At 43.6% G+C, this 14,548-nt stretch overlaps 1 protein-coding gene across 6 annotated transcripts in view; it reads left to right on the plus strand.

Moving 5' to 3' along the window:
* Positions 1–14,548, plus strand: part of LOC132825531 (inactive rhomboid protein 1-like) — a 366,299-nt gene that overhangs the window by 279,949 nt on the left and 71,802 nt on the right. For all 6 annotated transcript variants that reach the window (XM_060840891.1, XM_060840892.1, XM_060840894.1 and 3 more), the window contains one exon: positions 1,010–1,220. In XM_060840891.1, coding sequence (XP_060696874.1) covers positions 1,010–1,220 — 211 coding nt within the window. The remainder of the gene's footprint in view (positions 1–1,009; positions 1,221–14,548) is intronic.

Genomic DNA, 14,548 nt, shown 5'->3' on the forward strand with positions numbered 1-14,548 from the left:
CACCCAATTTGTCAAGATCAGTCCGTGTTTTCTTTATTTTTGTTAGGGCACCCTCACGCTTCTTAACTGATTTGAGAAATCAATGCTGGAGAAAGTGGCACATGTTAGCAATGCTGCCTGACAGTGCCAGAGTTTGATTCCACCCTCCGGTAACTCTGTGTGGAGTTTGCACATTCTCCTTGAGTTTCCTCCCACACTCTGAAGGTGTGCAGATTAGATGGATTGGCTGTGCTAAATTGTCCATAGTGTCCAGGGACATACAGGCTAGGTGGATTAACTGTGGTAAATGTGGGGTTATGGGGTTGAGGTAAGGGGGTGGGATGCTCTTCAGAGGATCAATGTGGACTTGATGGGTTAAATGGCTTCCATACTGTCGGGATTCAGTGATGATTCTAGTTCTGTAATTTTGCCGATGCTTAGAGTACTTTTCTATTCTGAGTGTTTGAGATAGGTAAAATAGTATTGGCACAGGTTGATCCAATGTGGAGTTTGTACTAATGGACTGAATGGTCTTTCATTCTGAAATTTCTTTGATTGACTGCCCATCTTAAATCTGCTGGGGTGACCAAGCATGGAATCATTGCTCCAATGTAAGGTACGGCAAGGGAGAGTGCAAAGCAAATTTTTAAAGGCACGTGTAGAACCATGTGTGTTTTACATTTTTCTTGTGATTTTCAAACTGGGCCCACACAGCATGTGCTACTTTAAGGCCAATTGAATCACTTATACCAACATGGAGAAGAGAGAATGCATTATTTAACCCTGAATGTTCTTTTTTCTCTGCTCAAGGTGCAGAGCAAGTCTCTGAAAAGTGCCTGATTTGCTCCATACTTGGTAAGAATGCACAAATCTATAAATTGCAGAATCAGTGCTCTCCCAACTTCAAAAGAGTTCCTAATGGAATAGGGTTACAAAGATATTTCATTATCCCTAAGTGATGGTATAGTGTCAGTCCATCAACAGAAACCCAATGGCATTTGTGGTAATCACTGATTGTTATGTTCTACAGAGGCACAGCCGACTGGTTTGGAGTTAGCAAGGATAATGATACCACTCAAAAATGGCAGAGGAAGAGCCTTCGCCACTGCAGCCAGAGATACGGCAAGCTGAAATCACACGTCATTCGTGAAATGGAATTACCCAGCCAAGATAACATCTCACTGACCAGCACGGAAACTCCTCCTCCCCTCTATGTGGGGCCGCAGTTTGGCATGCAGAAGGTAAGGTTTGCAAAGAAACCATCTGATGATCTGCATTGTATTTCCTGGCCTTGGTGCAGTTATGTCAACAAGAAGATGAAAGAGGAGAATTAGGAGTGTTGCATCTAGATGCATAACACCTGTGGAGACGTGTTAATGTTCTGCTAATATTAAAAACGTGGGCAAAAAAGTACTCTCAGCTGCAGACTTATTGGAAACACTCTCAGTTCCAGCTAGTCTTTCGTTATTTAGTGGTTGGAAATTATAGCAGCCACAGCAACTATATTAGAAAATATACTTTGATTTCCTTTTGGTAATTGCTGCATTGAACCTAGCTGCTTCAAGAGCAGGTTGACAGTATAATTATATGATCAAGCCTGAGGCAAGTTGTGTTTACAAATTAATTATCATCATAAAAGCAAAAGCTCTAATATTGAATCATTAGTAATAGAAATGTATAAAGTAAAGTGGAAATTAGGAAGCAGTTTAAATCCTCAAACTGAAGACGTATGTTGCAGATGAATGAAAGAATGTCAAAACTGATTGTGAGGGAGGCGAATAAAGTCTGCCAATGGCAGAATGTCATGTGATGTTTTCTGGTGAACTGTAGTACTTTTGAACAATCTGACCCACTGTGAAAACCACATCAACTTGTGTGAATTGGAATGCTGCAATGCTGGAATTATAAAACGGTGTATGTAAAAGAAGACTTAGTTCATTATAAGCCTAAAGAATGGCGGAATTCTATTATTGCAACATGATAACACTGAAGTACAATTCATCAGATCCCAGGAAGCCTGATGTTTTAATGTTTTGAGTGGATTGCAGACGAATTCTACCCCTCTGTTTTTGTGTTCTTGACGTGTTGTCTTGGTTTCTCCCAATCTCCTGCCTTAGTATAAATTCTAGTTTAAACTGAATGCTATCCTTTCGTGTGTGTGTGTGTGTGTGTGTGTGTGTGTGTGTGTGTGTGTGTGTGTGTGTGTGTGTGTGTGTCATACAAGTGTGACGTAGCCTTCATATTGATGTTGTGGAAACATTTGTCTCAGTGCAGTCTTGTGTGCACATGCAGACGTGATACAAGTAATCCGTCTGATATTGCAGTTCTGACTGTATAATCCATCAAAATGAATAAAGGCATTCTTTTTAGCTTGGATACTTACTGGGGACTGGATGGGATGTTGAAGGAAGATTCCTGATGAAGGGCTTTTGACCGAAACGTCGATTTCGCTGCTCGTTGGAATGCTGCCTGAACTGCTGTGCTCTTCCAGCACCACTGATCCAGAATGGGATGTTGAAGGAGGGGAACACAGTTGGTGGGGTGTGGTATCTCTGATGGGGAACTTTGACCAAAAGGGACTTTGCCGCAACTTCTGTGGAATTAAACTGCAGAATGCACAAAACTAAAGAGCTCCACTTCTGAGAGACTGGTTGCCAGTTGGTGGGAAGGCAGCTCTCCGTTGGGCTGAGGTGGGGGGAACCTGTTAGGACAGTCTGGGAAATTGGTCATTGTTGCATGGCAAAGGAGTGTGAACTCAGCTGATTTTAGCAGTAGACGTGCTCACTGTTCTGAAACTGCCCATACCCATGTGCTTTCTCGGAATCACTGAATAATGATTGGGAGATGTGACTGCACCTCTTATTTTTTGAGTTTCCTGCTCTAGGGATTAGTCATTGTGACCCTGTGATCAGCAGGGAACCAACGTGGAATCTGGCAACTCCTTCTTCTTTTCACGTTTGTTTTCCAATTGGAACAGTGAGCCAGGTCCCTGAAGTCTTTCAAAATCTAATTAGTTTGCATTTGCAAGGCATGCCGCAGCTCACAGAGTCCTCGCATTGTGAGCTGGGATTTCTTCCTCTGCACAATCCATTGTAAAATTTGTAAAAGGCTGTTTGTGGCCTGTCCCGTTTGCAATTGAAAGTACAGAACCAAACTGAGGAGCTAAGTGAATTGAATGACGTCCTTGCATCACTGAAAGCTGACGTGAATGCAGCCTTTGACCGACATTGAGGTTGGATGAACTTAACACTGTCTCTGAATGAACAAGCTGACTCCGGAAAGCTAGCATTTGCCATGTGCACCCTACGTGAGGTTGTTCTGTGCCAGTGGTGTGAGTTGGTGTCTGCTGGCACCTCATTTGGAATGCTGGTAGCCACTTTGAGCTTTCTGAAGCCATGTTATCGTGATGGCAGAATCCTTCCCCACCGTTAATGTTAACTTTTGCATCACTCGTAGAATCCCTACAGTGTGGAAGCAGGCCATTTGGCCCATCGTGTCCACACCGACCCTCTGAAGAGCATCCTATCCCTATAACTCCACATTTCCCATGGCTAACCCACCTAGCCTGCACATCCCTGAACACTCCAGGACAATTTAACATGGTCAATCCACCTCGCCTGCACATCTTTGGACTGTAGGAGGAAACTAGAGCACAATGCCCCTCCCCCAAGTCCCTCCTCCCTACCTTTTATCTTAGCCTGCTGGACACACTTTCCTCATTCCTGAAGAAGGGCTTATGCCCGAAACATCGAATCTCCTGTTCCTTGGATGCTGCCTGACCTGCTGCGCTTTTCCAGCAACACATTTTCAGCTCTGATCTCCAGCATCTGCAGTCCTCACTTTCTCCACTGGAAGAAAACCCCAGGCAGAGGGAGCAAATGTGCAAACTCCACGCAGGCGCTAGCTGAAGGTTGGAATTGAAGCCAGTTCCATGGTGCTGCGAGGCAGCAGTGCTAACCACTGAGCCACAGTGCTGCCCTAGATGCATGTGAGGGAATCTAACCTGTCAGTGTGCCAGGGTGTATGGAAGAAACAAGAACTGTTGGCATGAAAAGAAGCTGCAACAATCTGCCAATGTCTCCATCCGGTTTGGACACGTTTAATCGTGTATGGGAAACCCGAGGGCCTAAGTAAATCTGTGATTCAAGCTTGATGAAAGGCAATGGACGACATCTTTAACTCCAGGTTCTGGCTTTACCTGTCAGCACACAGGTTTGCCAGACTGAAACTCACCACGCTGGAACAGGACAAAAGAGTTTGGGGATCGATGAGACTGAATCATTTAACAGGCTGGAAAATTTCAGGTACTGAAATCCGAGAGCTGCTACTTTGTTCAAGCAAGTCTCATCGGTAATTGATACCATGTTTGCCAGGACTGCCTATTATGTCCACAGCGCCAACAATTTGACCAGTTTGAATGAAAGAGCTGGGGAATTATTGTTCTGACTGGATTCACAGAGGTGCAAGAGAGTCATAGAAAGCCATTTGTTGATTTTTTTGCTCATGTGGCTGTGGTTGTATTTGATGTGCTTTAATGCTAAGTCTCTTCCCATTGATCAGGCTCAGCATATACATCTCTCTGAACATTGTGGGGTGCTGTGTGCCCTCTGACGGGAACAACTGCTGTCCCTGCCTTTCTGGCTGCTGCTGCCACCTGTAACATGAGATTCAATGCCACAGGCCAACTACCTGTCTTGGAATCACCGCCAAGTTCTGGTGTGTGTGATGTGGTGGTACTTTTCTGAGAATGTGCAAATACATTTATAATGCATTTCTCCTCAGGAACCAAGAACCAATCCATCTCTGTCTTAAATATGTTCAATGATTCATAAACACCATTGAGTACAGACCCAAAGTTGTCAAATGTTCCTCATATGACAAGCCCTTCTTCCCCAGGATCATTCTTGGGAATCTCGGTTGGATTCCTTCCAACGCCAGCACATCCTTCCCTAGAATCTGGGCCTAAAATTGCTCAGAGTGTTCCAAACATACTATGACTGGAGCTTTATACAACCTCAGCAGTAAATCTCTGCACTTGTATTCAAGCCTGTTGAAATGAATGCTAACGTTGCAGTTGCCTTACTTACTGCCAGCATGTTAACCTTAAGAGAATCCTGAACTAGGAGTCCCAAGTCCCTTTCCAAAGTCTATCCCCATTCAGAAGATAGTGTACACCTCTGTTCTTCCGACCAAAGTGCCTATCCTCTCAATTTCCACATTGTATTCTACCTGCCTTTCCTTTGCCCACTCTCCTACCTGCCCAGGCCCTTCTGCAGCCTCCCTGCTTCCTCAACGCTGCCTGTCCATTCACCTATCTTTGTGTCATCTGCAAACTTACTAACAATTCCCTCCGTTCCTTCATTAATATATAAGTGGAATGGTTGTGATCCTAATGCTGACCCCCGCGGAAATCCAATAGTTCCCCAGCTACCATCCTGAAGAAAACCCCTTTATTCCCTGCTCTTTGCCTTCGGCCAGTCAGCCAATCCTGTGTACACGCCAGTATCTTCCACTGGGCACTGTGGTCTCTTATTTAGCAGCCTCCAGACAAAGACCTTTTTGAAATCCAAATTGATCACATCCAGTAGCTCTTCTTTGTCTAACTTGTTCATTACCACCACAAATTCTAACAGATTTGTCAGGCATGACCTCTCCTTGACAAAGTTTTGCTGACTCAGCCCTATTTTACCATGTACAGAGGAACCTCAAATATCCAAACTTTTGGATTATCAGAACAAAGGTTTCAAGGCCCCGATGTTTGGTAACCTGTATTATGCAAACTTTTGATTATTTGAACAAGATACTCCCCGCCCATGTCATTTGGATCATTGAGGTTCCTCTGTATTTCCGAGTACTCCTCAATTTCATCCTTAAAAATGGATTCTAAAATGTTACCAGAATCTTAGCGGGCAGGCTGACCACCCTATAGTTTCCTGTTTTCTGCCTCCCTCCCTTCTTTTAACTGGGATGTTACATTAGCCATTCTCCACTCCTCTGGGACTCTCAATGATTCCAGTGATTTCTGAAGGGTCATCAGCGATGCCTCCACACGCTACTCCACCATCTCCTCCAGAACTCTGAAATGTCATCCGTCCAGTCCGGGAGATTTAAGCACCTTCAGACCTTTCAGCTTCCTCAGGACCTTCTCCTTGGTGATGTCCATTACACTGACCCCTACCCCTAACCCCCCCCCCCCCCCCCCCCCCCAAGCTCTCTTGAAGCTCTGGAATGCTGCTGTGGAAACTGATGCAAAGTACCTGTTCAGTTCCTCTGCCATTTCTTCGTTCCTCCTTACTAATTCTCCAACCTCGTTTTTCAATGGTTCAATGTCCATTCCTGCCTCTCTCTCACCTTTTTATATATCTAAAATAACTCTTGCAATTCTCTTTTATGTTACTGGATATCTTACCTTCTATTTAATGTACTCTCCCATTTATTGTTTTCTTAGTTATTCTCTGCTGGTTTTTATAGGCTCCCCAATCCTTTAGCTTCACACTAATCTTCACCACACTGTCTTTTCTTTTGCTGTTATGCTGGCAGCAAAGGGGGTTGATTTGACCTCCCTTAGTATGTGTTTTTCCCTTTATTGGGATGAATCTCTGTGCCTCCTGAATTACCCCCAGAAATTCTTGCTGGGCTGCCCTTCCAATAGATTCTGGCCATCTCCTCCCTCATGTCTTTGTAATTACCTTTATTCAATTGTAATACCTTTTACATCTGATTCCAGCTTCTCTCCCTCCAACTACAGGGTGAATTCAACCATATTATGGTCACTGCCTCCTGAGTTCCTTCACCTTCAGCTCCCTAATCAAGTCTATCTCAATATACAGATCCAAATCCATAATTACCTGTTCCCTTGTCACAAGCTGCTGTCCATAAATCATCTCTTAAACACTCCACAAATTAATTTTCTTGGGATGTGCTCCTGATTTGATTTTCCCAGTCCACCCGCATGTTCAAGTCTCCCATGCTTATTGTAATAGTGCCTTTCTTACATGCCTTTTCTATCTCCTGATTCATTTTCTCCCCCAAATCCTGACTACGCCAGAAGGCCTGCACACACTCCCATCAGGGTCTTTTTCCCTTTACGGTCCCTGAAACCTGCCCACACAGATCCTTCCGACTCTATATCACTTCTTGCTATCAATTTAATTTCATTTCTTACTAACAAGGCAACCCCACTCCCTGTACCCATCTTTTCGATAGGACACATATCCTTGAATATTTAGCTCCCAGCCCTGACCACGTGGCAGCCATATCTCTGTGACACCCACAACATTGTACCTGCTGGTTTCAATCTACACTACAAGCTCTGTTACCTTGTTTGTACACTGTTTGTGCATTTAAGTACAACACTCTCAGTCTTAGAACATAGAACATAGAAAAAGACAGCGCAGTACAGGCCCTTCGGCCCTCGATGTTGCGCCGATCCAAGCCCACCTAACCTACACTAGCCCACTTTCCTCCATATGCCTATCCAATGCCCGTTTAAATGCCTATAAAGAGGGAGAGTCCACCAATGTTACTGGCAGGGCATTCCATGAACACTCAACTCGCTGAGTAAAGAATCTACCCCTAAATTCTGTCCTATACCTACCACCCCTTAATTTAAAGCTATGCCCCCTCGTAATATCCGACTCCATACGTGGCAAAAGGTTCTCATGGTCAACCCTATCTAAACCCCTAATCATCTTGTACACCTCTATCAAGTCACCCCTAAACCTTCTTTTCTCCAATGAAAACAGCCCCAAGTGCCTCAGCCTTTCCTCATACGATCTTCCTACCATACCAGGCAACATCCTGGTAAACCTCCTCTGCACCCGTTCCAATGCCTCCACATCCTTCCTATAGTATGGCGACCAAAACTGCACACAATACTCCAGATGCCGCCGCACCAGAGTCTTATACAACTGCAACATGACCTCAGGACTCTGGAACTCACTTCCTATATCAATAAAAGCCAGTACTTCATATGCCTTCTTCACAGCACTATTTACCTGGGTGGCAACTTTCAGAGATCTGTGTACATGGACACCAAGATCCCTCTGCTCATCCACACTACCAAGTATCCGACCATTAGCCCAGTACTCCATCATCTTGTTACTCTTGCCAAAGTGAATCACTTCACACTTAGCTACATTGAACTCCATTTGCCACCTTTCTCCCCAGCTCTGCAGCTTATCTATATCCCGCTGTAACCTGCCACATCCTTCCTCACTGTCAACAACTTCACCGACTTTCGTATCATCCGCAAACTTGCTAACCCAACCATCTAGCCCCTCCTCCAGGTCATTTATAAAAATGACAAACAGCAATGGTCCCAAAACAGATCCTTGCGGAACACCGCTGGTAACTGCACTCCAAGATGAACCTTTACCATCAACTACTACCCTCTGTCTTCTTCCAGCCAGCCAATTCCTAATCCAAACTTCCAACTCCCCCTCAATGCCATACCTCCGTATTTTTTGCAGTAGCCTACCATGGGGCACCTTATCAAACGCCTTACTAAAATCCATATACACCACATCCACTGCTTTACCCTCGTCCACCTCCTTAGTCACCTTCTCAAAGAATTCAATAAGGTTTGTGAGGCACGACCTGCCCTTCACAAAACCATGCTGACTATCCTTGATCACATTATTCCTATCCAGATGTTCATAAATCCTATTCCTTACAATTCTCTCTAAGACTTTGCCCACAACATGGTAAGACTCACCGACCTATAGTTACTAGGGTTATCCCTACTCCCCTTCTTGAACAAGGGAACCACATTTGCTATCCTCCAGTCTTCTGGCACTATTCCTGAAGACAACGAGGACATAAAAATCAAGGCCAATGGCTCTGCAATCTCCTCCCTTGCTTCCCAGAGAATCCTAGGATAAATGCCATAGGTCCAGGGGACTTATCTACATTCACCCTTTCCAGAATTTCCAACACCTCTTCCCTACATATCTCGAAGCCATCTACTCAAATTAATTGTGACTCAATATTCACATTGGCAACAATGTCCTGTTCCTGAGTGAATACTGACGATAAGTATTCATTCAGTGTCTCCCCAATTTCTTCAGCCTCCACACGCAACTTCCCACTACTATCCTTTACTAGACCTATTCCTAACCTTGTCATCCTTTTATTCCTGACATACCTATAGAAAGCCTTTGGGTTTTCCCTAATCCTACCAACCAAGGACTTTTCATGTCCCCTCCTTGCTGCTCTTAGCATTCTCTTTAGATCCTTCCTGGCTACCTTATAACACTCAATTGCCCAAATTGAACCTTCATGCCTCATCTTTACATAGGCCGCCCTCTTCCCTTTAACAAGGGATTCCAATTCCTTATTAAACCACGGCTCCCTCACACAACCCTTTCCTCCCTGCCTGACTGGTACAACTTATCAAGGACACTCAATAGTTGCTCCTTGAACAAGCTCCACATATCGATTGCACCCTTCCCTTGAAGCCTACTTTTCCAAGCCACGCATCCTAAGTCATGCCTCATCACATCATAATTTCCCTGCCCCCAGCTATAACTCTTGCCCTGCAGTGCACACTTATCCCTCTCCATCATTAGAGTAAAAGTAACTGAATTGTGGTCACTGTCCCCAAAGTACTCACCTACCTCCAATTCTAACACCTGACCTGGTTCGTTACCCAGAACCAAATCCAGTATGGCCTCACCTCTTGTTGGCCTGTCTACATATTGTGTCAGGAAACCCTCCTGCAAACATCGACCCATCTAACGTACTTGAGCTATAGCTTTCCCAGTCAATATCTGGAAAGTTAAAGTCCCCCATAACAACCATCCTATTACTTTCACTCTTCTCCTGAATCATCCTCTCAATCCTTTCTTCTACATCTCTAGGACTATTAGGAGGCCTGTAACAGGGTGACCTCACCTTTCCTATTTCTAAGCTCAGCCCAAACTACCTCAGATGGCGAGTCTTCATCCATCTTCCTTTCCACTGCTGTAATACTATTTTTGACAAGCAATGCCACACCTCCCCCTCTTTTACCCCCACCTCTGACCCTACTAAAATATTTAAACATCTTGTGTGGACTGCCCTCTTTCGCGTTGTTGGCCTTTGCCTGTTGTGCCTGATCTGCAAGTGACAAGAAGAGAGGTCCACATGCAACATGATGCAGATCATCATACTTCAGTAGCTGCTGATGTCAAGTGTGTGTCGAATGCCGTGGGCTACGTGATAGTTAATTATGTGGCAATTTAGCTGGGAGATGCCATCTTTACATCACCAGTATCTGTACATTCTGAGATCTAATTGCTCCCTCTTACCTGGTGAGATTACATATTCCTTGATAAAGTTCTATAACAAGTATTAATTTAAAACTCTTTTCTTTGGTCCCTGCTCCTCCTCCTACCCGTTCATATTATTGATCTGCTGAGAGATGTTTTGATTCTTTTGTCTAATAGCTACCAATAGCTCTTTTCGTGCTCTCTAAGAGAAGCAAAGAGAGTATTTTCTTCCATCAATCTCTGAACATTGTATATTCAATCTAGTTCTCAATTGTATTATCCAATTATCTACTTTTTTTTTCTTTTTCTTTGTCCAGTGGTCTCTTAGATTTATTTTCCCAACTTTTGCCCCTCCTGGGAATATTCCTTGACTGCACTTGGTCTGTTTCCAATTTAAGTGCAGCCCATTGTGAGTTACAGGTTTGCTACCTAATCTTTGATTTCAGTTTGTCTGGTCCAGATTCATTCTTACCTCTTATTGAAGTTGGCTTCCCTCAGTTAATGTTCTTACTCTGACTAGTACCTTATTCTTTTCCACAGCTAGCTTAAGCCTTTAAAAATAATTGGGGTAGCAGGGTGGCTCAGCAACTAGGAGAGAGTGAGGACTGCAGATGCTGGAGATCAGAGCTGAAAATGTGTTGCTGGAAATACGCAGCAGGTCAGGCAGCATCCAAGGAGCAGGAGAATCGACGTATCGGGCATGAGCCCTTCTTCAGGAATGACCTGGTCATTCCTGAAGAAGGGCTCATGCCCGAAACATCAATTCTCCTACTCGGATGCTGCCTGACCTGCTGTGCATTTCCAGCAACACATTTTTGGCTCAGCAATTAGCACTGTTGCCTCACAGCACAAGGGGCCAAGGTTTGAATCCACCCTCAAGTGACTGTGTGGAGTTTGCACATTCCCCACCCCTGTCTGCGTGGAGTTCCTCCAAGTGCTCTGGTTTCCTCCAAAGATGTGCAATTTAAATAGATTGGCCATGCTAAATTACCTAGGGATTGCAGGCTAGGTGGAATAGTCATGGTAAATGTAGGGTTACGAGGATAAGGTGGAGGTGGGTTGGTGTGGACTCAATGCACTGAAAAGCCTGCTTCTGAACTGGGGGAATTCTATGATAATGGTCCATGTCACCCAAATATTCCTGAATTGACATAAGATCCATTGTAAATCTAAGGACCCAGTCCCAATAATGTGACTTCTCTCATTGGCCTAGGAAATTAATGATATTGAAAATTTTCTTGAAACTCTTGTCCCTTTCTTTCTTTTGCATTACTACTCTCCCAGCTATACTGCAGTAATAAAAACCCTCCATTGTAACCATTGTGTTTCTTGCCTTGCAATTCCTTTGCAGATTTGACCCACTATATCGTTGTGTAGTTGCTGCTTTATAGACTATATCAACTTGCAACATTTTATTCCTCAACTCTAAGCAAATCGTGGTCTTTACCTCTCTGGAACATTCCCTCTCTCCAGTGGTGGAATATTGTCCTTGATCAATGCTGTCACACTCCCTCCTTTTCTTTCATATTTTCCCTGGATATCTAAGAATAGTCATTAATATCCATTTCTGCCTTGCTTTGAGTCAGGTTTTTATTATTGCCACAACATCTTGTTTCCATGGCAGTCTGTACTTGTAACTCACCACAGATTAATTAACCACACGCCACAGATTCATGTAATTTTAATTTTAGTTTGTCCCTTCTTACTGAGCCATCTAATACACTTTTTCCTACTGGAGGACTATCTGTCTCTCTCAATGTTCTTAGTACTGAAGGAGGGTACCAAGATACAATGCTCTTGTTCCCACACATACCAAGTAAGTTTGAGCCTTCCCCAATAGCAGTAGCAGATCGTCCCAGTTCTGTTTAGGTGCAGTAAGCCCAGCTTGTCCCCATCCCACCTCTCTCAGAATTGAGCCAAATGTCTGAAAAAACTGAATTTCCCTTATCCTCAGTCACTCACCACTCATCTATCTATTCTATTCTCCTATTTCTATGCCCTTGCAGGATACTGTAGTGAATACTAGCTTGGCATCCTCCTTGCTAATTTCCTACCTAGCTCCCTAAAGTCTGACTGCAAAAGACTGCATCCTCTTTTCTGTCTGCTGAATTCTGAAGAGCCTGAAACATTAACTCTGATTTCTCTCCACAGAGATGCTGCCAGACCTGCTAAGATTTTTCATCTGTTTGTGTTTCAGATTTCCAGCATCTGCTGTTCTTTGGGGGATTTTTTTGATAGCTAGCATTGCTCCCACAACAAGACTGCAAAAGTGCTGGGAGCACTGCCCAATTTGTCATCGTGCACCCATGTTTCGCATGACTCAATGGATTTTCAAAATAGCCTAAAGTGCTCTGACTTTGGGAAGAAGCCCAACAGAGCTCCTGAAAGATTGTTATTTATTTCACTCTTCTGCGTTTGTAGCGACATGTGCACATAGGTAATGTTCTTGGTGGGGTTATACTTTAAAGTTTGGGAGAAGATTTGTAGCTCGGGTGCTCGTTGTTGTTGTTGTGGTTGTGTTCGCCGAGCTGGGAATTTGTGATGCAGATGTTTTGTCCCCTGTCTAGGTGACATCCTCAGTGCTTGGGAGCCTCCTGTGAAGCGCTTCTGTGATCTTTCCTCCGGCATATGTAGTGATGTGTACCTGCCACTTCCGGTTGTCAGTTCCAGCTGTCCGTTGCAGTGGTCGGTATATTGGGTCCAGGTCGATGTGCTTATTGATTGAATCTGTGGATGAGTGCCATGCCTCTAGGAATTCCCTGGCTGTTCTCTAATTGGCTTGTCCTATAATAGGAGTGTTGTCCCAGTCAAATTCATGTTGCTTGTCAGGGGTTATACTGCTTCCTCTTAAACCTCATTCTTTTCTCTGTACTGTAACAGTGGGTCAGCTTGGCAGACTGGAAAATAGTCAGCATTATTGTGTTAAATTCTAAAATGCAATTCTAGGCAAAGTGGACCTGTCAAATAAATCAATGAATCCCATTGCTGATCTGCAAACATGATGATTTTGTGTTCGTAGCAATTTTGCAACTTTCTGCTTTAGTCCTAGGTGTTGACTTTGGGCTGGTATTTCACTGACTGACATGAGGAATATGATTGCACAGGAAGCAATTAATGCATAATAATATATCATTCTTTGAAATTTGCATCGCAAGTTTAAGAAGGTGTTTAACACGTGTGCCTTCATTGCGCCCCTTTTGAGTATAGTAGTTGGGATGTCACGTTGAAATTGTACAAGACATGAGTGAGGCCTCCTTTGGAGTACCGTGTTCAGTTCTGGTCACCCTATTATAAGAAGAATCGTATTAAACTGGAAAGGGTTCAGAAACGATTTATCAGAATGATGCCGGGGACGGAGGCTTAGAGATACAAAAATAGACTGGAAAAGCTGGGGCGTAGAGTACATGTAACGGACCAGCAGCACAGCATTTCCAAACTCAGTTCAAAACTTTGTGCACCATGTGTAACAGAGTGCGATGATGCCTTGAAGATAATTCTAAAGAACAGATTTGTTTTTCTATGTTTAGTGTACATAAAATATAACACAGAGATTCTGGTTCCTATTGAGACCATTTTCTGCAAATTTATTAACAGCCCTCACAAGACACCTCCAACTTGCATATAATGTGGGATTCATGTTTGCTTATTAGCATTGCATAATATTTATAGAGTTATCTGGCTGACTGCTGACTTGATCAACCGACACACTGACTGTCCAGAGAACAAGGTAGTGACCTTTCAGTGCTAGAACATGTGACTTCCTGAAACTTGTGCAATAATACAACAAAATCCCCTGGCCAAACATGTCTGGCCCAGCCAATACTGTTTGAGGGAAATTATGAATAAAGTGCAAAGGAACCTCTAGAAACTTTTCCTAGGAAATTTGAGAGCGAGCCCATCTGAAACATGCTTGTACAATGATTAGAATCAGGTTTATTGTCATGTGTACTCAAGTTATAAAAGAACAGGAGTACAGTGAAAAGTGCCAACACAGTGCCATATTCGATATAGAGTACCTAGGTACAGATCTTAAGTACGAAAAAAAAAGAAAATTTGAAAAGTTGCCCTATGTTACTGATATAGGTAGTATAGGTATAAGTTAGCAAAATAAGTATAAGTTAAAAAGATAGATAATTCAGCCTTTCGATAATTTTTTAGATTAGACTTAGATTAGACTTACAGTGTGGAAACAGGCCCTTCGGCCCAACAAGTCCACACCGACCCGCCGAAGCGCAACCCTCCCATACCCCTACATTTACCCCTTACCTAACACTACGGGCAATTTAGCTTGGCCAATTCACCTGACCCGCACATCTTTG

Source organism: Hemiscyllium ocellatum, chromosome 20 (assembly GCF_020745735.1).
Source record: "Hemiscyllium ocellatum isolate sHemOce1 chromosome 20, sHemOce1.pat.X.cur, whole genome shotgun sequence".
Taxonomy (NCBI): Eukaryota; Metazoa; Chordata; class Chondrichthyes; order Orectolobiformes; family Hemiscylliidae; genus Hemiscyllium; species Hemiscyllium ocellatum.